The 27627-nt window shown below is 42.5% G+C and overlaps 1 protein-coding gene across 8 annotated transcripts in view; it reads right to left on the bottom strand.

Moving 5' to 3' along the window:
- Nucleotides 1-27627, bottom strand: part of PSD3 (pleckstrin and Sec7 domain containing 3) — a 528631-nt gene that overhangs the window by 449419 nt on the left and 51585 nt on the right. For 2 of the 8 annotated variants that reach the window (XM_057697903.1, XM_057697905.1), the window contains exons 1-2: nucleotides 11089-11263; nucleotides 9816-9876 (exon numbers count right to left, since the gene is read on the bottom strand). The exons of 1 other annotated variant lie outside the window; for it this stretch is intronic. Coding sequence is in view for 1 of the 7 variants with exons in the window: in XM_057697904.1 (XP_057553887.1) it covers nucleotides 11089-11109 (21 nt within the window). In the remaining 6 variants the exon portion in view is untranslated. Of the gene's footprint in view, nucleotides 1-6632; nucleotides 6638-9815; nucleotides 9877-11088; nucleotides 11264-27627 lie in introns of those variants that run through there. 5 more of the 8 variants (XM_057697907.1, XM_057697904.1, XM_057697911.1 and 2 more) reach the window with 5 other exon arrangements.

The following is a 27627-nucleotide window of genomic DNA, read 5'->3' as shown; positions in this document are numbered from 1 at the left end:
AAACATTTAGATGCAAAAATAAATTATTCAGGAGTTCAGTAACTTTGTACACAAATAGAAGTGATATGAGGAAGATAAAAGCTAAAAGTGATTCTAAAACAAAATGGAAAGTGCCTTAATTTCCCTACCTTATCAATTCTCACATACTCTATCAGATTTGCTCTTGTTTCTAAAGTTACATATACAGCAGAAGCTCTCACCAACCTGCAGTTAGCCGAGCTGAGGCCTGTTATAACTCACTGCTCATAGCTAATAATCAAGGCTCTGGCAAGCCTCTGAAGTTCCGCTCCTGTCCCTGAGCTGATGGTTACCGAGAATGAACTGTTTGCTCCCAAATGGATTTATGCCAATATTGTGCAATTTAATTAAATATTATGTAAAACAATTATATATGTGTGTAACAAGAAAGAGTTGTTTCCATGAAAGCTAAATGGAATGTTTTAGAAATAAGACATTAAATGACCATAAGAGAATTATACCAATGGTTTATTTTTAATTGCTTTTACTGAATAGAAGCAAAATTAAATTCATAAAATATTTGTTATATGTGAAGAACCATAATGCAACTAGCCCTACATACACCAAGAAATTACCATTATCCTTTTAACTCCCCTGTGAACCTTCTTGGTATATAATGATACTATAAATTAAAACATTTTCTCACTAAATAATCACAGATATCTTTATTTTAGTAGTGCTTCTAAAATATTGACCTTAATTACTTTGAAGCTATAAAGTTCTTTTAAATATATAAATATTTTATATACAAATAAAATAGTTTAAAATATATAAGTATTTTTAAAGCAAATATATCTTTACTCAAGCTCCAGCTTTAGAATATCATGCTGTGTTTTATTAGATTTTTTTCCCCCAAATAGAACCCATCAATACAAGAGACAATCAACTGACATATAAGCCACACAAGGAAGGTAGGAAGAAATTAATCAAGAATAAAAAAACATGATCAAATCAAAGAATGAATGAATCAGGTCTCTGAGACCGTTATAACACACCACGAAGACACAGCCCACACCTTTAATCTACTTCTATCAAATGCCGCTGCCAAAAGGGAAAGACCTGTGTGAGGAAATTCAGTTACACATTACTCTTATCTTTTGTGCCCTAGGTTGTCATTTGCAAGAAAGCTGTAATGAAAGACACACCTGGAGCACTAAATGCAGCCCATGAATGCCGTCTGCAAAGTGGGGAAAATTCCACTTCCCCAAAGCAGGAGATGCAACAAGACCACACAGCAAAGCAACAGAAAAAAAATGATCAGGCCAGAAACCCTGCTGACTTTGGAAATTCTACTCCACCACAAGAGCAGGATTGGTATCAGAGCATCTACTCTGTCCATACATTCTTGGAAGGGTTCCTGGGCTTAGCGGTTCAAGAGCCTGTGATGTTTAACTCACTGAGGGACTACTATATGTCAAAGTACCATTCAAAGTGCCAGAATTTTCCTCCTGGCTGCCACACTGCGTATCTACAGGCAATCACAATACTGGGAACAAGAAAGACCAGTTTTACTATTTAACAGCTGGGTGGTTTTAAGAATGGAAATAATTCCACCTACTACCCAAGTGAGTACAACCTACCATCCAGGTCACATTTACTGTCCACCTACTGTTTTACTAAAGGCACTAAGCCCTTCTCAAGCATTATTAAGACCGCACTCTAATCATACACTGCACTGCCTCTCACATGATGACACAGGCACAGGAGTCTCCCCATTCCCTGTTAAATGGAGCTGGCCCAACCTCACATTTATCAAATCCTTTAGGAAACCTGATCACCCACCCAAAACAAGCACAGTGTAAGGAAGGATTTTGTAAAATTCGATCTATTTTTCTTTCCATGACTTTTTCTCACCACTGGGTTTCCTGGAGATCTGTGTGGCTATGGGAGGCCACCAGGGACTCAGCAACAGTGAGAGAACAGGAACACATCTTAAAGGGGAAGAAAAGGGGAGGGAGGCACCCTTTCAAGAGGGTGGTGGCAACCTTATAACTTGGAAATGTTTGTGAAGCTGGTTTACATTTTTATGGTGAAACCATCCCTACTATATGAGGGGACGGGGAGAGAATGTGGGTTTCCCTGGATCAAGATCTGTAGCTCCCTAAGCAAAGCAGGCAGACTGGCTGGATCAGCTCTCTGTAATCACCCTCAGTGAGGGATGTTTGCCACCCGGAGACCGCACCCACTCAAGAGTCTAATTAAGTTCTAGGGGCAACCATTAAAATGTTCTGATTATCACCAGTTTAGATCAGAGTTTCTCAAGTGTTCCTGATCTTAATCACGTGGGGTGATTATGAAAAGTGCCGCCTCAGAATTACTAAACCAGACCTTCAGGCAGCCCTGGAAATCTAAAGTCAGGTGATTCTTGCAATAAACGAGTTGAGAACCACTATTCAGATCATAAAACTACAGGACCTAAGAAGATCAAGGGGGGGTCTTTCAGGCAGGGTGTGCTCTTCCTTTTGAGCATTTCTCTAATCCAAGAGGAAAGCACCATTTTCTGTACATAAGACTCCAAAGAAATGACTTCCAAAATTTCTTTTCAATTTACATAAAGGTCTCAAATCCTCAGAGTTTTGCTTTTCTCTTAAGTAGCTCAGACAAAAGTTAAATCCATGCTTTTTTCCAACCAGAAATGCCAAAAGAATGATATTCATTACACAAATCATTTTACAAATTATTGTGCTGAATGACTTCGGCAAATATGTGAGGACCTAGAAATGTACTATGCGCACCCAAGCTTTGTTTGAGATAATCTCACTTCAAAGGACAGGAATAAGAAAGTGAAAGACAGCCCACAGAATGGGAGAAGATTTTTGCAAAGCATATACCTGACAAGAGACTTGCATCCAGAACATATAAAGAACTTTTTACAATTCAATAATAAAAAGACAACCCAATTTTTAAAAGGGCAAAGGATCTAAATAGACATCTCTCAAAGGAAGATACACAAGTAGCCAAAAAGTATATGAAAAGGTGCTCAACATCACTAGGGAAACGCAAAACCACGATGAAATACCACTTAATACCTACTAAGATGGCTAAAATCAGAAAGACAGAAAATAACAAGTGTTGATGAGAATACAGAAAAACGGGAACTCTCATAGTCTGCTGACAGAAATGTAAAGTAGTACAGCCTCTGTGAAAAACAGTTTGGCAATTCATCCAAGTGTCAAATATAGAGTTACAGTATGACCCAGTAATTCCACTCCTAGGTACATACCCAAGAGAAATGGAAGCATACATCCCCACAAAAACTCGTACATGAATTGCTCACAGCAACATTATTCCTAAAAGCCAAAAGGGGGGAGGGGAGGGGACCACTATCTGATGAATAAATAAATAAAGCATGTTCTGACTATTCAATTGAATATTACTCAGCAATAAAAAGGAATGAAGTACTGATACATGCTACAACATGGCTGAGCACTGAAAACATTTTGCTAAATGAAAGAAACCAGTCACAAACGGCCACATACTGTATGACTACATTTATATGATATGTGCAGAACAGGCAAACCCACAGAGACAGAAAATAGAATAGTGAATTCCTGGGTCAGGGGATGGGGGCAATAGTGGGATTGGGGGGAACAGCTAATGGACCCAAAGTTTGTTTGGGGGTGATGAATATACTCTAAAGTTGACTGTGAGGATGAATGCACAACTCTGTGAATGTACTAAAAATCAATGAATATACACTAAATGGATGAGTTGTGTGGTATGTGAATTTATCTCGATAAAGTTCTTTTAAAAAAGAATCCCATTTAACCTCCATGAGCCTCAATTTCATCCTCTGAAAATGGGGATACTACCTAGCTTACAACATTGTAAAGAACAGGGGCTTCCTAGGTGGCGCAGTGGTTAAGAATCCACCTGCCAATACGCAGGGGACACAGGTTCGATCCCTGCTCCAGGAAGATCCCACATGCCTCGGAGCAACTAAGCCCGTGTGCCACAACTATTGAGCCTTCACTTTAGAGCCCGTGAGCCACATCTATTGAGTCCACGTGCCACAACTACTGAAGCCCGTGCTCCACAACAAGAGAAGCCACTGCAATGAGGAGCCTACACACAACAGAGTGGCCTCCGCTCGCCGCAACTAGAGAAAGCCCGTGTGCAGCAACAAAGACCCAACACAGCCAATAAATAAATAAATAATAAAAGACTATATAAGAACATGTAAGGACTTCCCTGGTGGCACAGTAGTTAAGAATCCACCTGCCAGTGCAGGGGACATGGGTTCGATCTCTGGGCCAGGAAGATCCCACATATGATGGAGCAACTAAGCCCATGCACCACAACTACTAAAGTCTGTGCACCTTAGAGCCCGTGCTCTGCAACAAGAGAAGCCAGCACAATGAGAAGCCTGTGCACCGCAACAAAGAGGAGCCCCTGCTCACCACAACTAAAGAAAGCCCACGAGCAGCAACAAAGACCCAACACAGCCAATAAATAAATAAATAATTTTTTTTAAAATATGTAAATTCATACATATACACACACACACACACACACACACACACACACACACACACACTGCTTCATCTAGTGCCTGGCACATACTAAATACAGAATACATGTTGTTCTTTCTCCTCTTCCTATCCCCACATTTTTGCTGTGTTGCCTTGATATCATTGTGTTCTTACCACAAGTTAGAAAAATTCAAAATAGCAATGTATTCCAACAGAAGCCTAACCATGAGAATTCTCTCATGATTTCACACATGCTATTATACTCAAGGCTATTCCTACATGCCCAACCCTGGAGAAAGCCTGGCATCTGTAAATGTGGCTGTCTACCTCCCAGACTGAAAAGTATTTGGGGATAAGAGTAAGATTTTTTTTCTCCATTCTATGGTCTGAAGCTCCTCTACTAACACGCAGTTTAAAAATTAGGCACACTCCTTGCCAATATTCATGCTGTACAAGAACCTTTCCTACTCAGCTTCATCTACTTTGAAAATCGATTGGGCCTCCAAGACAGCTTTGAGGGGTCCCAGGAAAGACCTCAGCCACTTGGATATCCAGCACTACCCACCATGGGATACTCACTGTGATGCTACGCAGCTTCAAAAGGGGCTGGGAGCTATGGATCATCCACAGCTTGCGACAAAAAAGTCAACAGCAGTGCTCTCACCATCTCTGTAAGTTCTCAAGCAACTCACAGCCAGCTCTTGAATTTCATGTAATAGTGGATCTCAGCCAGACACTCATTTTTCTATTTTATCAAAAGCTTTTCTTCCATCTTGCTGAGTACTGTCAACGACACACTACCTGTTACACAATTCTGTCTTTTTTTTTTTTTTTTAGAATAGCTCCTACTGTTGAATGCATTTTTCTTCTTCTCATCACTTTCAATGATTCTATCGTCACTTTCATTTCCACTAAAATCCCATGCCTCCATATACTCTCGCTGCTTCTGTACTTATCAGATATGATGAGGTAAACACGTACAAAACGAAAAACACAGCAAAGCCCAGTCAGTAAACATAGCATGAGCAACCTGATGGTCAAGGGGGAGATGACTCTCCAGGACAACCAATGTCATCAAGTAAAGCATTTCTGCTCTAGAGTTGTGCTGTCCCAATATATCAGCCACCAGCCATATGAGGCTACTTAAGTTCACCGAAATTAAATAAAATTAAAAATTCAGTTCCTAAACCTCGCCACATTTCAAATGCTCTCAATGGCTACAGGCAGCTACTGATTGCCATGCTAGACAGCATAGATATAAACTATTCCCATCACAGCAGAAAGTTCTATTGAACAACAATGATTTGGAAGCAACTCTGAGTCTATGAAAGTATTCTATGAAACGGTTCTTAGATATAGTAGTTTCAGTATTTACAGGCTGTGAGGTTTGACACTCAGAAATATGACCTTAGTTCCTCGAAATGTTCTTGGCAGGTTTTCTTAGTGGTCAGCGGACAAGGCTTTTTGGAGTCCAACATAGAGCTTGGTACATGATAAGTACTTAATATCATGAATGAATGAATGAATTGCATATTAATGTCTATACTTCAGTTTCTGCCATGATATACTTACAGATGCTCAAGGAAAGCAATGGGATTTTTTTTCTACATGGAAGATTCTTATGGGGAGAAGTAAGCATAAGCAGATGGAGCAGGTAGCTCATGAACCCTTTGGAGCCAACAGAAATGAAGCTGAAAAAGATAAACATCTGTCCAAAGGGAACTCTGATATTCAAGTGAAAAGTTTCAGACCCAAGGACACATCTTGCTTCTTCAAACACTCACTACTTGTAGCTTTTAGAGACAAGAAGGTAAGGTCTGGGAACATGCTCTGGAAGATCACACAGCCTGCTGGCATCTCTTAGTATCTCCCAATATAATTTTGCTAGAAAATAACATAATCACAAAGGCAGCAATCATCCAATTACACTGTCTGTGCCACTGATTCTTACACCCAGATTTCCCCTTTCCTCAGTGTCCTGTGACTGGATCTGTACTACTGTGCTGATCAAATAACTTCTTGGAAAGTAAGAGCTGTTGAAAAACAAAATTCAAAAAGCCTTTAAGTTATCATACACAGAGAAAAGCAGTTCCATTGGCCCTTAACCAATAATCACGTGAAGGCCAAACAAAAGAAACTTACAGCTCCTTCTACTGAAATTTTTCTACTTCCTTTGTCCACAGATTGAAGAGCCATAGGAAGAACCAAGCTGCTCCGTTTCTATAATTCACTTTTTCTTAGCAAAGGTCTGGGAACAGAAGGCAAGAGAAACAGAGAGCAGCTGCCACCAGATCTTCTCGTTAATGCCCTCGGCTCACCCCCCATTCTCCTCCTATTGTTTCAGACCCCTTTCTCAACAACTTAAGTCCCAGCTCACTAGAAGAAGAAAAAACAAGAAAAAACAGACTTCTCTGTGTCAACACCAACAGTTACAGAAAGTCTAGGTCACTTCTATCATGTGATGTAACTGTAAGTGAGCTTTACATTCAATTTTAAATTGTTGATCTGCTTTATTTTGAATTCCGATTACTTATAACTATATGGAACTCCTTACATAATCTCTTTAGTAATCCCTTTAGACACTACGTGTGTTTTTGAAAGAAAAATACACAATTTCCACCTCTTGAGCCAAACAACAATCCTGGTCCCACTATTTAAGCCAACAGACATATAAAATAATGGTTGCTGACGAATTAGTTGTCCAATTTCAGATTCCAAGACCCAGAGACTCTAAATATGAGAGCCAAAAAGCTCAGTTTCTGCAACTCACAATGCTAACTTTGAGGACATAAAAGCAGAATGGTGGTTAAGAACACTGGACTGCCAAGTTTAAATCTCAGTTCTGCCACTTATTAGCTGTTACTTAACCTCTCCAGACTTCAGACTGGAGATAATGACAGTACTGACTGCATGGGGCTGTCATGGGGACTAGAGGTAACCTGTGTGAAAACACACAATAAGATCTCAATAAATATTAGCTGTGATTGTAACAATGCATCATGCTTGAAAATATCACATAAAATAAGCATTTTCCGAAAGTGAGGCCATAATTTGAAACTTTAAAGAAAATGCTGCTTCTCAGACAACCCACATGAAGCTACTATGTAAGAAAAGAGCCTCAGGCCAAACTGTTCATTTCCCCACTTACCCTAACCCCAAGGATACACTTCCCAAAATGTCCATCAACATATACAAGTGATTCTGATTCATCTCACCGGCCTGTGACCAGAGAAAAGGGAGTTTCAAACTAGATGGCTGTTCACAGTTAAGCCCTGAGAAATGAGTGGTCAGCCGTGGCTAGGGCCTGGCGCTCACAAGGAGGAAGGGGAGAGAAGCTGGTGACTCCCTCACACCACAGGTGTCCCTAAGAGAGAAAATGCCTCACCACCTCTGTGCCCTGGAGTGTCAACAAAATCTGCCCACTCGGCACCAACAGGGCCCCAGTTTGTTGACCTTCTGGGCAGAGTGGAAAACAAGGACTGCAGGAACACATGCTATTTTATATAAATAAGATAGCAGAGGCAAAGATTCATTATTAGTGTTAGGAGTTACACCTTATTTCTGAATGAGGCATGGAAATTTGGTATATGGGTTTAATGATGTGTTAACTACATGCTGCAAATTATCTTTCCTCCCCACTCTCCCCTAAACGCCGCACCCCACCCCGCCCCAGGCGGTAAACTGCAACAGTGGTTGGCATTGCCACTGTGAAAAATGTCTTTGGAAGATGGACATATAACTCAGAAACACAGGAAAAGGCAGAAACTGACACAGCAGTGTAAAGCAACTATACTGCAATTTTAAAAAAGAAAAAGAAAAAAGAAACACAGGAAAGGTATAAAGGGATACACCCTCTGAAAATAATGCCACTAAAATTCTTTCCAGCAAATCTGTGAAACTGCAAACAATACCACAAACAACACAAGCTGTCCAGACATGGACACTATGAACAAATGCTCTGGGGAATTTCACTCAGATCGTGCACTACTATCGTAAACTAAGGTTCAGCTGATTTAACTGCGAAAGAACTCAGGAAGAGCCCAGAGGCAGTACTCAAGGTGGAAACACCTTCACCCTTAACAAAGAAAAGCCAAGGACCTCTGCACGTGGCCGTGACTGCATGGGGAGAGTCCTAAATGTTGAGAACCATCGAAGCAGCAGTGGCTGGAGGCGAGACTGGACCCCAAGGCGTCTGTGAGCCTGAGTCACATGCTCAGGTAAGGGGGCTTTGGTCACCTACTGACCACCAGATTATATCTCAGAGGTTGCCTAAACCTCAAGGATGTCTGAATTCATTTCTAAAAATTGAGAAGGACCACCATCCATTACTCACCTCCTAATCCAACCCAAACCCAAAGAAATGCTCCTTTCATAATTGCCAAATGACAACAAACCTCAAACAAACCAGTCTGGAGGCCAAAGTACATACATATTTTAACATTCACAGGTTTTTGCCTCAGCACTTCTCAATCAAGACTGGGATTAACCCATTACAACACTGGTGTCTTAGTTTATGAATGATGACAGATGACTCCAGAATTTCTAAAGAAAAAAAAGTCACCTCTAAAAGGAGTAATGCCTTGGACTTGTTTCTTTAATATAATGTCAGGCTAAATCCCACTCATATTTTCCATCAGGGTCAGCAAACAAATAAATACCAAAGTTTTAGAAAGTGAATAGAGCCACTGATAGAAAGTGTCTCTGAATTTTCCATTTTCAGTGATTTAATTTACTTCTTATATTATTTTATTTTCAAATTCCCAAGATTTACTGACCTAAAAGGATTTCCAAGGTATCTCACTTTTTTACATGCTGGTAGTTAATTAAAAGCAAAATTGAACCTAATACAAGGCACAGAGTAAAGCATGTATTATTCTTTGGTCACAAATGAAATAAACAGTGTCAACAAAACCTTTTTTAAAGCCAACACTCATTCAGATTTGCAAATCAAGCTTCTTACACTTGCATTTTTAAAAAATAATATTCAACTGTAGAATTTCACCTTAAAATAAGGTTATTTAAAAAAATAAGGTTATTTTAGCTTTACAGCTTCCATCACTCTCCCCCATTCAATGGTCAGGATGAGTGTTGATCTGTTCACAGAACATATAAACTGAGAGATATTCAGAAGGTGAAGTTGAGAGTACATCACTGAATAAGGAATGCATATACGTGTTTAGGCATGAAACCATAAAATGCTGGGGCTGGAAGGCTCTGAGAGAGCATCTATCTACCCAATCCCCTTATCCTACAGAGGAAGAAATTTCAGCTCCTCAATTTAATCCGAGGTTAAATGATATGCCCAAGACAGTGGCAAAAACTCACCCAGTCAGTGACAAAACCTACACCAGGTTTCTAAGTACTTTCCACGGTACCCACTCTGCTCCTTTTAATACAAAAAGTGTATATTAATGAAATATCTGACAAACAAGACAAACTCATAGATTTGTGATACGATTTGTGAGTGGATATAGAAAGCTGTAGAAGGACAAATATCAAACCACTAAAAATTGTTTGGGAAGGTGTTCGCTTATTTTGCTTTGTTTCGCTGGTTCTGTTGAGCATGTTGCATTTTTAAGTGGTGAAGAGGAATTTAACTTTTTAAAAGAATATCTCTTGATCTGTAAATACTCTAAGAAAGGACGGTAAAGTATTTCCTGGAAGAAGCCAGAAAGTGCATTTGCTTTCCTCCAGCGGCGAGCATCCTTTCCCCCACCCGCACAGCCACCCAACCTCCCTGAAGAGGCCGTGCATGGCCCTCCGCTCGCCCGAACCTCGCCTTCCTCTGGGTTCCCCCTTCTCCTCTCCGCCCAGCCTCCCCTCCCAGAAAGCCAGCTGCTTGGCAGCGGAAAGCCTGTCGCACTCACCTGGCCACTGGGCTCTGAAAAATCCTTCGCAAATATTCAATTACAGCTCATGAACTGAAGCCTTTGCTCCCAGAATCCCACGGAGGGGAATCTTCCAGACCTCCTCTTCCCTACCCCAGCACCTGGACCCACTTAGGAGCTACTCCGGAGTGGGACCCCGGCGCCCCCGTGTCTGTGGAGAATGAAGTCGTCGCGGGGAGCGCGTCCTCCGAGGGGAGCGGTAACGCCACACATGTGTCACCTAGGCCACCGACAGCACTCCAAACCCACGTCCTCCAAGGGGTGCCGGTCTTACCTTAACATCTCACAGCATCATTTGCCAGAACTCCCAGCAGAAACCCGCGGACAAAGTTAGATGCAAGCGAAACCGAAGGGCTGCACCGTCTTTCAAGGTACGGAGCCTCCCCGCCGCCCGCCGCCCGCTCGCGGCGCCGCGCTTCCCCGCTCTCCTGACAGGAACCCCAGCGCCCCGCACTCGGCCGCCGGGCGCCCGCCGGCCCGGCCTCACGGCTGGAAAGCGGGGGTCGCAGTGAGCCCCCCGAACCGCAAGCCCACAGAGCGAGCCTCCCGGCTCCTCACCAGCACAAAGAGGGGGCAAAAAGGAAACAGTTCCCGAACCCGACGTCCAGCGGCCCGCGACCCCGGGACCGAGCCGCAGCAAAGCACCGCCGCCCCGACGGCCGCCCGCGCGCCCGCCCCCGCCCGCCCCCGCCCGCCGCGTCGAGCCTCACCGCAGCGTCGCTTCCTTCCATCTCCCATCGCCCGCCGAGCTGCCGGAGCCTCAGGCGCAACTGCGGGCGGGCGGGCGGGCGGGCGGCCGGCGCGCTCTTTGTCGGGCTCCCGGGACGCCGGCGGGGGGCGGACGGCGGGCGAAGAGCGCGCTCCCTGGCGGAGGCTGCGGCCCAGCGACGGCCTCGGGACGGCGGGGGAGGGGGTGGGGCCCGAGAGGAGAGAGGAGGGAGGAGAGAGAGCCGGCAGGGGGGCGGGGCCGAGGGTGGGAGGGGCGGGGTGGGGGCAGGCCCCGCAGGGGAGCGGGCAGGGGGAGGGGCAGGCCTGGGGGGGTGGGGAGGCGCGGGCAGGGGCGGGGAGGTGGGCGGTGCCCCGGGGTAAGCGGGGGAGAGAAGAGAGGGGGAAGGGAAAGAGAGGGGGAAGGAGAAGAGAGGGGGAGGGGAAGGAAAGAGAGGGGAAGAGGGGGGAGGGGAAGAAGGAGGCGGGGAGGGAAGGGGAAAAGAGGGGGAGGGGAGGGAAGAGTGGGGGAGGGGAAGGCGGGCCCCGCGCCGAGCTCGCCGTCGCCGGCCTCCAGCGGAAGCCTGCCTGTTGCTTCGTCGTCTCCCTGAGGAAAGTGAGCGGCGCCTGGGACGGGGTTTCCCGTCAGGAAGCGCCGCGAGGGGAGCAAGCGAGGTGGGCGGTGTCTCGCGCGGTCCCGGGACTAGCGCCCGACGCGCCCAGGCGTCCCCTTGTGGGGTCGGTGTAGGGGTTTGCTCGCCGACGACCCGCCAACCCTTTGCAAGTCTCGTCCCTCGAGGCAGATGCCGCGCTCACGGCCACCGCGGTCCCGTCTCCGGGCCTTCCCGCCCCGAACGCGCGTGCCGGGGGGTCCCGGCGTAAACTGCATTTTCCAACCGGAGCGCCACAGACCGATGCCCGTTTTCCTCTTCCCCTCCATCTCTTGCTGCAGAGACCAGGGCTGGGAAGGCGCCCTCCTCCGGCCGAGCGGGGGGAGACCTAAACCCCCCTGTGAGCTGTTACCTTCAAAAGAGCGCGCTCAGCACCTGGAGTAGAGCCCCGCGTGGCCGGCTGCGCGGTGCTTATGGCATGAGGGTGTTCCAGCTTTTAAAGTCTGGCTTCTGTGACCGGTAGAAGATGCCCGAATAAAGGGAAATGAATAACATGGCCAAACTTTGAGTCGGGAATGGAGGGTCAGGCTCCTTGGTGGTCCAAAGAGCCAGCCCACCAGGTCAGGATGCAGGGAAAGTCTCCTACTTGTGCCTTGCCCCATCCACAGCTGTCAGGCAGCCAGTGGCACCCACCAGCGGAACCAGAGTGGGGGGCTGGATGTGTGATACAGATCCACTCCAGCTTCTGAAAAGGATCTTAGTCCATGCTCCCCTGCCAGAGCAGCTTGGTCAGATGCGTAGGTTTTAAACCACCCCAGTTACCTGGGCGTGTTTCTCCCTTATGGAGCCTCCCCTCTTACAGAATTATGCAAAGACGACAGCCCCTGTGTGCCTATTCTCAGTAAAGTCCTACCTTCCTTGAACCTCGAGGTTTGATGATTTTGTTGGCAAAGAATCAGGAGTAAAACCAAGTAGGAGGGACTTCCCTGGTGGCGCAGTGGTTGGGAGTCCGCCTGCCAATGAGGGGGGAAAACGGTTGGATCCCTGATCCTGGAGGATCCCACATCCTCGGAGCAACTAAGCCCATGCGCCACAACTTCTGTGCTCTACAGCCCGTGAGCCACAACTATTGAGGCTGAATGCCACAACTACTGAAACCCTCATGCCTAGAGCCTGTGCTCTGCAGCAAGAGCAGCCACTGCAATGAGAAGCCTGCACACCAAGACGAAGAGTAGCCCTCTCCCGCCACAACTAGAGAAAGCCTGTGGATAGCAGCAAATAAATAAATGCAGCCAATAAATAAATAAATTTTAAAAAAAATGGGAAATGCAGTTGCTACCTGGGGCTTGACCACTGGCCTGCTGGCCTTTACCTGGAAAATCAACCAACAACTCATAAACGGAAGAAGGTCAGGATTTTGAGCTGAATCTAAAACCAAACCAACTATACCCAGACATAACTCTTCATAGAAGAGGCAGAGTAGATGTAGATTTGCATGAGCTTACCAGTTAAGGGACCTGGAAATAGACCCCTGTAATCTGAGGCTCTGTTTCCTCAGCTATAGAAAGAGGATAATAATAGCTTGAAGAATTGTTATTAGCATAAGTTATGTAAAGTTCCTGGCCCATAGTAAATGTTAAATAAAGACGCATTTCAAAAGTTAAACAATAGAAACGTTTTCATCACAAAGGAGACCTTTTATTTTTTTCTCCCTGAATCCAACATGTTTTAAGATTTTACTTACAAAGCTCATCACCTCTCTTAAATAATCATGCATTTTTCCCACCTTAAATAATCAAAGGCATAACTGTTGGAGAGTCTGATTAGCACCTATTAGCCAGTGTTGCCACTTCTGAGTTAATAAAGCCCAAAGTAAATCTAGTAAAGCCCAAAGTAATTCAAATAAATGACATCTTATATTGCCAGCATGTAGTTTGTGTGTAAATATTTTGTAGGCTTCTTGAGATATTGAAAATAGAGTATGAATTCCCATTTCTGCTACTCCAGCCCCCAGAGATCCCCGGCACCCAGCTCAAAGGATCACAGTTGTGCTCAAGTTCAGTGTCAGAATACACAAACATCCACCTTGTAAAAGCAGGAAGGAGGCACACTGGCCAGGGAGGAGCAGCTGCTCCGAGAGAGAGAAGGCTGGTCTGTATTTATCCAATGCCCTACCCCTCCGCCAACCCTGCCCTTGAGCCTTGCGTTGTGCTGTGGAAAGAGAAAAGATAACTTAGGCAAGACATTAGGTACCAGCAGTCAAAAGAAAAATGAAAAGGAAATTGAAATTCTCTCATACATGATTCATGAATACAGTTAATCCCCACTATTTCTGAAGGTCAATTTGAAGTACCGGATTGTGGAATTTTTTTTTCCTTTTTTTCTTTTTTTTTTTTTGTACAAGAGTGAATATTTATTTAAAATGGAAAAAAAAACTTTAATATGAATTTCTAAGTTGACAAGTTCCACACACACCACCAAATCCAGAAAAGTCACAATTTTTATTAATTAACTTCCTAAAATACCTTTACTTCTTAAAATACCTTGACTTTTCCCCCATGTGCTTTGGCTGCATACTCTTGATCATCTCTTTGGAATGACTTTTTAAAACAGCTTTGTTGAGATATAACTCATATACCTCATACCTCACCCATCTAAGCTGTACAATTCAATGAGTTTTAGTATATTCAGACTTGTGCAATTTTATAAAAATTTTATCACCCCAAAAAGAAACACTATATTCTTAGCAGTCCTTGCTCTTTTCTTTCTAACCCCCTCAGCTCCAAGCAACCACTAATTTACTTTCTGTCTCTATGGACCTGCCTATTCTGGACTTTTCATATAAATAAAATCATACACCATGAGGTCCTTTTGTAACTAATTTCTTTCACTGAGCCTAATGTTTACAGTGTTAGCCATGATCAGCATATATCAGAACTTCATTCCTTTTGTTGCCAAATAATATTCCACTACCCATTCATCTGCTGATGAACATTTGTGTTGTTTCTACTATTTGGCTTTTATGAATACTGCTGCTATAAACACTCCTGTGAAAGTTTTTGTGTGGATGTTAGATTATCATTTCTCTTGGGTGGAATTCATGGGTTATGTGTAACTCTGTTTAATTTTATTGCCAAACTGTGCATCACAGTGGCTGCACCATCTCGTATTCCCATCAGCAATGGATGAGGGTTCCAATTCCTCCACATCCTAACCAACACTGGTTATTGTCTGCATTCTGATTATATCCATTCTAGTGGGTGTGAAGTGGTAGAATAATTCTGTAACATCATTTTTGATGGGTAGAATAAAAAGTCTTTTCTCCAGCATAGTTGATCAAAAGTTGTTGAGTTTTTTTAAATAAATAAATTAATTTATTTATTTATTTATTTTTGGCTGTATTGGGTCTTCATTGCTGCTCATGGGCTTTCTCTAGTTACAGCGAGCAGGGGCTACTCTTTGTTGCGGTGCATGGACTTCTCATTGTGGTGGCTTCTCTTATTGCAGAGCACAGGCTCTAGGTGCATGGGCTTCAGTAGTTGTGACACACGGGCTCAGTAGTTGTGACTCATGAGCTTGGTTGTTCCACAGCATGTGGGATCTTCCCAGACTAGGACTCAAACGTGTTATTTGTACATGTTATTTGTATATGTACAGTGTGTTGTCAAATTTAGGAAGACGTCTCAAGTTTGTTTCACATGTGAACCGTAGGATATGGGGATATTTCAAGTTTTTCAGGCAATGATTAACATTAAGTGCTCTTAAATTCATCTTTATTAATATTGCTGTGAGTTTTGTCATTTCATAGATGTCAGTTATTTCATGTCAAAAGAGAAAAAGAAAAAATTTTCCATTGTGTTCTATGGTTCACTCCTCCTTATTACTTGAATTCTCAAAAAATCCAGGAGCCTTAGAGCATGCGTGTTTTCATGCTTTTATTTGAAATACACAAACAACTCTAACCTCTACAATATTTTCAATTAGAAGACCTCTTAACACATTAATCATTTATCAGTTGTATACAAATAACCGATATATTAGCGTGGAGAACATGATGTTATTTATTGTCAAATTCCTAGCTTCTAGCACTGTGCTTGGTCCATAGTAAAGGCTCAATGAATAAGTGTTGAGTTGAAATTTGCCATTATCCAAGGTAGAATTGTTCAATTTACATCCACAAATATTGAACTCAAACATACAACAATCTAAAATCATGTTGTCCTTGAATTTCAGTAGCCCAAGATGAAATGAAGAGGACATAACTAAAGCAAAATTCACCTGGCATTTGACTCTGCTAAATACTGAATAGATGCTGGATGGATGAGAGGATTGGGAGACAAGAAGCAAAGAGCAAAATGTGGTCAATGTGCTTAGGTGATTTCGAAGAGCAAAGAATCAGGGGAAAAGCAAGGAGGAAGTGACATTGGCTGCCTATGGTACATGCACAGAAATGTTAGATCACAGGCTGGACCCAGTTCATCTTTCCCCAGGATCCAAATAAGTTAGGGTTTGTCTGGTAAGAAGAAGAAGAAACACAAATAACAAAGGTTTCAGCTTTTTTTTTATCATCTTTCTCACGGATAGCTATTCTTTCATTCACTTATATGACCAATATTTCAAAACATTTACTATCTATTGTACTAGGTAGAGTTCACTGACTTCAGCAGTAAGTAAAACATCCCTGTCCTCACGGAGCTTGCAGTCTAATGACCTCAGGAAGACAGAAAATACGCAAGATAATATTTATAAGATGTTATATAGTGATAAGCATCTGAGAGAAAAATAAAATGAGGAAGAGGGACAAGGAGTAAGGAGTGTGAGTGGGGGGAGTGGATGGTTGCAAAGGGTGTTTGGAAACGCCTGCGCTGAGAAGGGAAAATCTGAGTGAGGACCTGAAGGAGATGAGGGCGCCAGCCTTGCAGACAGGTGAGGAACTGCAAGTGCACAGGCCCCAAGGGCTTGCCTGGAGTGTTCAGGCCACAGCAAAGATGTCAGTGTGCTGAGAGCTGAATGAGTGACCGGCGGGGGTGGGGGGTGGGGGTGGGGGTGGCGTGATGTGTGGGGTCTTATAGGCCACTGTGAGGATCTGGGCTTTTAGCTGACTTTGGAAGATTTTGAGCAGAGAAGTAGTGTGATCTGATTTCTGTTTTACCAGGATCACTTGTATGGTGTGTCGGAAACAGGGAAGTGAATTAGGAGGCTAATGCGACAGTCCAAGCTGATGAGGGTGGCATAGGCCAGGGTGGAAGCAAAGGAGGAGGTGACAAGTGTTCAGATTCTGTCATATCTTGAAGGCTGAGCTGACAGGATTTGCTGATCGTTGGAGGGTGGAAGAGAGAGTCAGGGATAACTCCAAGGGTTTGGGGGAGAACTGCTCGAGAGACAGAGTCAGTAAACTGAGCTGGGAAGACTGTGGAGAGCAGGACTGGGTGGGGGAGGTCAGCTCTCAGCTTTGGACATGGTAAGCTACAGGCACTTGTAGACATCCAGCAGCAGTGCTGCGTAAACAGCTGGAGGTCAGAATTCAGGGAAGAGGTTGGTGCTGGAGCTATAGATTTGGAAGTTAGAGTAGAAATGGAATTTACACCCATGAAATGGAATGAGATCACCAAAGGAGTGGATGGTAAAGAGAAAGAGGAGAGTCCAACACAGTGCTCAGAAAATAGGGAGATGAGTCAGAACCAGCAGAGGAGGCTGAAAAGTAGGAGGAAAGCAAACAGGTGTTCTTTAGTGGAATATTTTTAGGTTATTTTTACATGAAACTTTTTCCTCTCTAAAGTTTTCAATTAGCATTTTCTCTAGTCTGCTCTCTCCCTGCACCCTGCAATCATCACTTCTCTTTTTATCAACACGTTCATTCTATCATTTTCAAGAAGAATGGAAGAGAGTTCTAGCAATTTCTCACTTTGTCTCAAGCTAATTTGTTATGCCTGACCTGCTTACTAATATTTGTTTACTATTTTTTTTACAAAACTAATTGCTTCTAGAATTCACTAAAAAGATATGAAATTAATATGTAGGTTTCCAGGCTGATAGAAATTAATTTTTTATTAATTAATTTGTAATTAATTTGTTTATTTTTTGTTACAAAAAGGAAGAACTGCCAACCACAGCTTTTTGGAATTATAACAAGAAAAATCTAGTGGAATCAATATACACATTAGAACCAGGATGTTGAATAACTTCCATTCCTGGTGTAACCAAAACTGTCTTCCACAATCAGTCATTTCATGCAGTGGGAGAAACTTTTCCCTGTCATTAGATGAAAATTTGGCAGGCTCAGAAATTGTTCACCTCACTCTAGACACAGGGTCAATTCAGTAAGTAAACTATCCAGTCCTGGAGAGCCCAAACTTGACCTGGCATCAGATCTTCTTCCCTGCTTAGCTGAAAGTGTGCTATGGGAAGGAGAGCGTAGGTGACAACCTCTGTTCCTGTTCCTCAGCCCTAGGTACCCACTGGGGCACCTCCTCTTCCTATTGATACTATCCAGCCCATCCCATTGGATAGACCCCAAGAAAGTAGACCCCAGGCCAACTCTCTTGCATGCGGCCCACATCTGGTCCATAAGAACACTCATGGCCCTGGCTCAGCAACTCTGGAAGTGCAAGCTAATCCCAGCCACGCAGCAGGGGATCTCTGGCCCTGCCAGAGAGAATCCCAACTCTCTCTCACACTGAGTTTCCTAGAAAGCAAGTCTCCATTAGCTTTCTGGAGCATGAGTGAGGCCACCATCCTCAGTGTTTTCCAGCTACAGGGAACAACTTCAAATTTCTCCAATGGGTCTCTTTGAAGTCCCTTTGCTAGGCTTGAGGTCACAGAGTAGAACCTCCCACCTTCCCTTAATAGGGAGTAGAACCTGGTGACAGCTCTGATCACCATCTCCTCCCAATCTCCTCATGCTCACTTCTTTTTATAGCTTTGATCTGACTATGGGATCCAAGATTCTGGAGCAAGATCTCAGGACCATTTCCTTAAAAATCTGTACATGGGGTGGAGGTCTGTTTCACATTCACTTTGATATACTTTCATATCTAATGCACTGACACCTCAGTAGAACCTGAGACAGAAAGAGCCCCATTCTACCTACCATCCTCTTTTATTTCTTGAAAGAGTCAAAGCATTTTTTTCTTGCTATAAATACATGTGCGCATATATTTATATGGACATTTAAGTATACATACTACATATTGTACCTCTGGATATAGCCTTAGTTACATCCATTGTAGATTCATTATGTTTGAAGGTGATAATCCTGAAAGATTGGTACCCTTGTGGACAGAAATCACTGAAATCAAATCCTCCATCTACACTTAGCCCAATCCACCACAACCACACTGTGAATATTGAGACACTTCATATTACCTATTCCTCATACCTATCCTGTCCAGTTTGATAACTACTAACCATATGTAGCCATTTAAATATAAAGGAATTAAAATAAATTAAATTAAAACCCAGTTTCTGAGCCTGACTACTGTATTTAAACAGTGCCGATGTAGAATATGTCCATCACCGCAGAGTTCTGTTGGACACCACTGCCTCACACACGCTTTGGCACGTAGGAGGCATTGAATAAATGACAAGTGAAGTTGTGGGCCAAAGATACTGTTATTGGAAGGAGGATATGGAAGTGGGCTCTTGTCTAACACCCAGAAACGAACTGTCTGAGGAGACACACGTACTGACAAAGCAAAAATCTTTGTTGGGAAGGGACACCAGGGTGGAGAGCATCAGGGTTAAGGGAACTGAGGAGAACTGCTCTGCCGTGTGTCTTGCACTATCAAGTTTTATGGTGATGGGGTTAGCTTTTGGGGTTGTCTCTGGCCAATCATCTTGCTTGGCCCGTATTTGGTCTGACTCAGTGTCGGTCCTGATGATACGTGCATCTCTTAGCCAAGATGGTTTCCAGCACGAGGGTTTCAGGGAGGTTGGTGGGACATATTATGGGCCGGCATCTCCTCCCAAATTCCCCCAGTTAATTTTAGGTGGTAGCACTGGGTTCCTTATCATGGACCTCCTATTGTGAGAAACTCATGCAAGTGGTCATCATCGTACGTGGCCAAGGTGGATGGTTTCCATCAATGGTTCCCTAACAATACCGTATGATTGCCCTGGTTTATTTTTCTGAGAATATAAAGCTTTTTAGCGTAGTACTATGTACTGACTCAACCATCAAGAACAAAAACCAAGGTACATAGGTACAGCTTGAAAACCTATTTGCATCCTCCTACTCCACTTGAAAATGCTTTACCATCCAAATAATTACTGAAAATGTTTGGGGGAAAGTCCCTATTTCTCTCAAAAAAACAAATTATGTTTTCAGAATTATTCCAATGAAAAGGAACTGTTTTTGAAACTCTTTCAAAAGCAGTGTTTGTATTGAAGGGGGATTCCATGTAAAAACTACTTTGCTGAAATAAGCATTTCACGTATAAAATTTTTCCAGAGTAGAAAGGACCTATGGAAATTACCGTTGCCTGAGTGTGTTCACATTGTAAAAGTACCCTAGTGTCCAAAAGCAGTCTTTGCTGTCACAATCCCCACAATCTTTCCAGCAAAACTTTAGTGATGATGGCAAATCTCAGAAGCTGAGTCTGTAAATGTTCTGAATTGTGACCCCAAGACACTCAGACCAGACTACGCTTCAGACGCAGATGTAACAGGGAAGAGATGAATTGGACTCCATGTTGGATCTGTTTCTTTGACTTTAACTTTTGCTTTTCGTTGCTTTTGTTTTCATAACCATACATAATGGCCTGCCTCAAAGAACCCTGCCCACCTGTGAATGGATCCAGAAAAGAAGAAATTAACACATCCCCTCCCCGAGGCTAGTCATTCCAGGAGATGTTTTGCAAGACTGACAGCCCTTTTTACTTTATTTCCCGCCGCCTCTCCCTGTCTATTCTGCCTTATCACTTTAATTCCTCACCACCTCTCCTTCTCTGATTCTATAAAACAAATTGGCATCCAGACCCCAATAAGATGGTTTTTTGGAGACCCTAGTCTGTCACCTTCTAAGTCTATGGCTTTTCGAATAAAGTCGTATTCCTTGCCTCAACACCTTGTCTCCGATTCACTGGCCTGTCCTGCGGCGAGCAGAGCGAGCTTGGACTCCATAACACAGAGACCACGCCTGCTTTATTTACTTCCTTTTATCTCCTGCCCAGGGCACATTTCCCAGCACAGAGGAGGTCCCCATCAAATGTTCCCAGAAGGCATAGATGAATGAATTCTCTCTCCTTATTTTGGGAGGGACTAGAGTGTGGTTTATGGATTCCTTTGATTTCAGTGGCTCTACAGAAAGAAATGTTGGTGAACACTGTCAACAAAGCAGGTAGGAGAACTTGCGATAGAATTCTCATCACAAACGGCCTGCTCATGAACTCTTACATTTGAAAATGTCTGTAACTGTGTTTATGAAATGAGAGAACGCTACCCATTCTCTCTCTGTCTCCCATTAAAGACTCTCATTCTGAACATAACTGCTGAATTACCTGCAAGAGTTGGCAAGTTCCTGGGGCTGAATTCTGACAGAGCAGCTCTTCTTGAGTCACTTCACTTCTGAGTTCTGTGAGCCCAGCTATTTTGGTCTATTGATTCATATAAATCCATAGTCAGGAACCCTGGAGAAAGGGTTTTTTTCCTTCAAAATCAACTTTGTTGATATATAATTTACATACTGTAAAACTCACCAATTGAAGTGTTGTGGTTCTGTGATTTAAAATAAAAATATACTTGTCTTCCTCCTGCTCCTGGCACACAGCTACTGAAGACCTTGGAATTCCTATGTGATGAGAGCAAAGGTGTCTTTTGTTATGTTAATGAAGTGACTTTAGAACCTCACCCCATGGTGGGGGCTGATAGCAAGGAGAACCAACCCTGTGATTAGAGAGTTAAAACTTTCAATCTTACCCCCTTGGCCCCTGGGGAGGGGAGAGGGGCTGGAGGTTGAGTCCATGCCAATTGCCAATGATTTAATCAACCGTGTCCATGTAATGAAGCCTCCTTAAACAATCAAAAAGGATGAGGCTCAAAGAGCTTCTGGGTTGGTGAGCACATAACACCATCTTGCCTTTAATTCCTTAAGGATGAGCCCTTAACCTGTCGGCTCTGATGCTGTCTCCAGGTAGATAGTGTCAGAACTAACTTGAATTGTAGGACACCCAGCTGGCATTGGGGAATTGCTGAGTGGTGTGGGGAAAAACCCACACACGTTGGAACTAGCGATAAGAATTGTTAAGTGCACAGTTCAGTGAGCCTTGGCAAATGAATCAAGTTCTGTAAATCACCACTACAATCAAGATATTGCACCCCCCCCCCAAATTTCCATTCCCCTTTGCAGTCAGCCCCTCCCTCCAGACCCTGGATCTGAGCAACTACTAACTCGCTTTTCTCTCCATTGTAGTTTTCCCTTTTCTGGAATTCCACAGGAATGTAATCATGCAGTATAAAATCTTTTGTTGTCTGCTTGCATTCACATGGATTCATGCATGTTTTTATATAGATCTATAGTTTTTTCTCTTTATTGTTTAGTAATGTTCCATTATATGGATATATAATTTGTTTATTCACCAGGTAATGGACATTTGGGTTGTGTCCAGTTTTTGACTATTACAAAGAAAACGTTATGAACATCAATATTCAAGTTTTTGTGTGTAGTATGTATGTTTTTCTTTTGGATAAATATCCAGAAGTGATATTTCTGAATCATATGGTTAATATATGTTTTTTTTTAAAATGCAAAACAGTTTCCCAAAATGGCCATATTATTTTGCTTTTCTATCTGCAATGTTTGAGAATTTCAGTATTCTACATTGTTGCCAACACTTGATATTATCAGTTTTTTAAAAATTTTGGCTTTTGTGAATGAAGAGTGGTATCTCATTGCAGTTAGACTAGCACTTCTTTCTTTTTTTAAATTTTTTATTTATTTATTTTTGACTGCGTTGGGCCTTCGTTGCTGTGCGCAGGCTTTTTCTAGTTGCGGAGAGCAGGAGCTACTCTTCCTTGTGGTGCTTGGGCTTCTCATTGCAGTTGCTTCTCTTGTTGCGGAGCATGGGCTTTAGGCATGCTGGCTTCAGTAGTTGCAGCACACGGGCTCAGTAGTTGTGGTGCATGGGCTTAGTTGCTCCACAGTATGTGGGATCTTTTCGGACCTGGGATCAAACCTGTGTCCCCTGCACTGGCAGGCGGATTCCTAACCACTGTGCCACCAGGGAAGCCCAGCAGCATTTTTTAATGATAAATAATAATTGAGTATCCTGTCATGTGCTTGTTTTCAATTTGTATGTCTTCTTTTGTAAAGTGTCTATTTAAATATTTTGCCCACTTTCTAAAATGGAATCTTTTTGTCTTCTTCTTATTAAATTCTAAGAATTCTTTATATATCCTGAATCCAAGTTCTATATCAAATACATATTTTGTAAATACATTTTTATAAATATATTTATATTTGTAAAAACATATAATTTTCTCCCTGTTTTTGGCTTGTCTTTTCAACTTCTTAAGTGTCTTTGAAAAGCAAAATTTTTAATTTAAATAAAGTCCAATCTGCCATTTTTTTCTGTTAGGGTTTGTGTTTTTTTGTTTCCTAAGAAATATTTACCTAATATAATGTCACAAAGATTTTCTCCTATGTTTGCTTCTAGAAGTTTTATAGTTTTAACTCTTATGTTTACATTACAACTTAATTTTTTATGTGATATGAGTTAAAGTTTAAGTTCCTTTCTTCCTACATGGATAGCCAATTGTTCTAAAACCATTCATGAAAAGATTACCCTTTTCTCATGTAATTATCTTGTTGAAAATCAATTGAGCATATATGTGTGGGTCTGTTTTTGAGTTCTCTCTTCTATTTCAATGATCTTATCAGTTTTTTAGAAAATTTGGCCTTTTGTGTATGTTAACTACAAAGGGGTGGAAAATAAAACCACGAGCAAAATCCTCAGCTTCATAGATGTGACTAGGAGGGACACTAGAGATGATCTAGCACAATCTCTTTACCTTACAGGTGAGGAAACCCTTTACACACTCTTGGCACATGTTGTAAAACACTTGTTTGAGTACAGTCATCATAATATTTTAGGTGGACACATCCCATAAGCTGCTCTATTTTGGAGCAATGATCACCTTCTGGGGGGCCTTCCTGCCACTCAGCATGACTTGGGGATGGATGCAGGCCACTGGACCCCTGTGGGGGGAAGGGGAACCACTGGAGGAGGCCAACCTGGGGCCAGTGGGTCCTATCTGGGCCTTTCACTCCAGCCACTGTCTTCTCTTGTCAAATGAGTTACAAATAAAATGCTTTTAAGATTAGTAGAACAATTTAATATTTTTTAAAAAAAATCAACATTTCATCCTCGCACAGTAGCCCCAAACATATGCCCACACATCAGAAATGAGATGTGGTTTTATCTATCCCTTATGTGTATTTGCTAAACATAATATTTAGAAACAAAATTGAAAGTCAAGTTGACTTCTTTTGTAATTTAAGCTATATTAACCTGCTGCTGATTTTTTTCAGATGAAAAATATTTCCAAAAAACTATTAGTAATTGTAGTTGATGGATATTCAACATTGCTGCCCGGCTGTAGAACTTGCCTCTCATTTTGTTGTGGATATAACCTGAATATGCACTCTGTATAGTTAAACTATACATCTAAAGTAAAATGTATAGTTATAGTTCTGAAACTTTTAACATTAAGAAGTTTGTCATTTGGTTAAAATGTCACGTGGATGTCACACACACACACAACAGGGTGTCTTCAAATCCATTTTATTCAGAAAAAAAGACTGTAATTTTTTAAAGTTATTTAATAGCTAGAGATAAACAATCATCATATATTTGGATGTGAGATTGTTTTCTCCTTTACTGTTTTTCTCCTTTGTGGCTTACTATAGAAAGTGCCCATACTAGTTTATACTGCTGATGCTGTTATAGTACTTCTATAGTAAATGATTGATTCTAACATGGTTATCTGTAAAAGGACATTTTTCTTTTCTCTTTCAGAATATATTTTGTTTTTCAAATGTCAATTTTTATTTCCTCTAAGAAGTGGTGTTTCTATTGCTTTTGAAGGATCTATGTAGATGTAGGCTTAGAGGTGAGACTCAGGACAGATTTTAGACCTCTTCTTTCTTGCTTTCCTTCTCCTTCTGTTTCCTTGCTCCCTGTGAACTGCTTACACCCAGCCCAGCACCCTCACCTTTGTGACCTCCCTAGGATTCATTTTCTCTTTCCTTTTCCCTGGGCTCCCCCTCAGCCTTGCTCTAAGGTTCTCAATCTGTCTCTGGTCTTCTCAGCCTGTCATCATAGTGACAGCCACACTCCCAGGAGTAGTGGTCTCATGAGTGGTCGGGATGGACCTGACGCCAGGTCCCACAAACAGGCCTGTAACTGTGTGGATTTCAGCAGCTCCATACAGACATTTAGTGACTCGGCCAGAGCCGTCACCATACAGTGTTGTTAGAGAGAAAGAAATGAAAATGAGAAAGAAGTCCACACTGTTGAAAACCTAGACTGGTTCATTGCCTGCTCACTGATAAGGAGTTAAAGGACAAGGTAAAGGGACTTCCCTGGTGGTCCAGTGGTAAAGAATCCACCTTCCAATGCAGGGGATGTGGGTTCGATCCCTGGTCAGGGAACTAAGATCCCACATGCTGTGGGGTAACTAAGCCTGTGCGCCACAGCTACTGAGCCTGCAAGCCTCACCTAGAAAGAGGTGAGGCCTGCAGGTCACAACTAGCGAGAAGCCCATGCACTGCAGCAAACATCCCAGGTGCCACAACTAGGACCTTGTGCAGCCAAAAATGAAATAAATAAAAATAATAAATAAATATTTTTAAAAAGGGACACAGTAAAGATAGATACAAATATTTAGAGAAATGTGACTATAGACAGATGACATTCTATATAATGAGGGAAATAACATAATTTTAGAACACAGTGAGCCACAGGCTTAGGGAAACTAGTTGAAAAAAAATCTCCAATTGAAAAGGACTAAAGGGTCTCAGAGGAAAACTTGGCAGAGACTAGAAAGTCAAAATCAGTGAATGTTTATCTTAGAATTAAGGCTAGCTCAGGACAAAAATCTGAAAGACAAGAGTTTGCCCCATATAATGCCATTTTACCAATAATACTATGTCACAAACATAGTTCCCCCAAGTATTACATTATAGCAAGAATCCAGTGCAGCAAAGGTTAAAGGATGAAAATAGAAGTCCTTCTTCCTTCCCCTCCTCCCTAAATTCATGGAATCATGGACCTGGAAATCATCTATTTCAACCTCACCCTCAAGGCAGGAAGCCCTTATACAACAGTTTTAACAGGTGGCCATCCAGTTTCTGCTTCATTACTTCCGGTGACACAGAAGTGAGTCATTGCTTCACAAAGCAGCCCATTCTATTTTTAACAACCTTTTAGAGAAAAATCCTCCACTAATAAGAGCTGACACTCATGCTCTACTTACCCTGTACTAGGCAGAGGCCTCCGTGCATTAGCTGGGAATCCCCACATGACCCTGTGTAGCAGGCCCGTGGCTCAGAGCAGGTACCCCCAGCACAGCAGGGGTGGATTTAGGTCCAGTCTGAGTCCAGAGCATTTGAGGTAACCCCTGTGCCATGAGGTCACAGGTCACACCTGCCTCCCTGCAGCTTCCACCATTCTCTCTGGTCTGGACATCAGAGGACCAGCTACCAGTCCCATTGCTCTTCCACTCCAGTAGCCTTCAGACACTTGAAGATGGTGACTGTCATCTCCCCGCCCTGCCCCACAAGTCTGCTCCTCACTGTCTATTTAAGAACAAATGTTTGGAAGCCTCTTTCATCCAGATAACCATCCTCTCAGGATGGGTACCAAGGAACAAACACAATAGATAAAGTATAAACAGAGTAATAATTACAGATGAAATTTTCATTTTTGGCTACCAGATTCAATAAAGGAAAAGATTTTATAGGTAATAAACATAAAAATTATCTTTATAAATATTTGCTGTTGCATGTATTTATGTGTGCTTGCAAATCTTTTCATTACTAACATAATAATTATCACTCTAAATACATTATGATAATTTATTGCCCAAACTAAATTATATTTCAGGAGCTAAGAATGAATTTGATGGATACAACCATTTCTGTGCATCTCTACTACCATGGCAACAAATTAAAACAGGTTTGTTTAATTAATTAGTTGTTGGTAAAGCACTATGAAGATGAAAACTGCTATTAATAGATGCACAGTGTTAGGTATTAATGCTAGTGTGATTAACATAAATGTAAAGTGTTTATTGCCAGAGTAGACCAATTACAGCCATAATTTCATCACTGAGTTAAGAAAAGGTTTTTTTAAAAACTTTTATCACCTTTTTATTTTGAACAAATTGTCTAGTCTCTCTTTTATGATTCTCTTGGCCAAATCTTAACCAATTCACATTATACACACAGGCAGAAGAGAAAATGAATGCATATAGTGATAACCAAAGTTTCCTGATGAAAAAGGAATATCTTCTGATGGTGGAGACAATGCTCGAATGCCACTGCTGAGCCTTCCCATTTCCTAAAGCTGAATGCAGGGGTGGAGATTGCCTCGAGAGAAGGCTGGAGGAACAGCCACATCATCTGCCAGGAACTATTTCCCAAAATGGCACAAGGGCTTGTTTGCAGGGAGCTTGTCAACCTCCCCTAACTCCTCCCGATGCTTATGCAACTGAAGTAAAAACAGTCCCTGGCCATGCAGGTGGAGTTACAAGATAAGCTCTCCATACTGTCAAACCTCCAAACACATTGGCCGCAATTCTGCTCTAGGTTGAAATTCTGCCATTGCTCCTTTCCTACCTGCCTCCCACCATGACTTCTTGAGCCTCTGGGGAGATCTTGTAGCTGAGCTACTACCATGGAATTTAGAAGTGAAAATGTAACCAAGCAGGACCCTA

Source organism: Hippopotamus amphibius, chromosome 10, assembly GCF_030028045.1.
Source record: "Hippopotamus amphibius kiboko isolate mHipAmp2 chromosome 10, mHipAmp2.hap2, whole genome shotgun sequence".
Lineage (NCBI taxonomy): Eukaryota > Metazoa > Chordata > Mammalia > Artiodactyla > Hippopotamidae > Hippopotamus > Hippopotamus amphibius.
The sequence above is the reverse complement of the archived record's forward strand: the minus strand, read 5'-3'. Positions and strand labels throughout refer to the sequence as shown.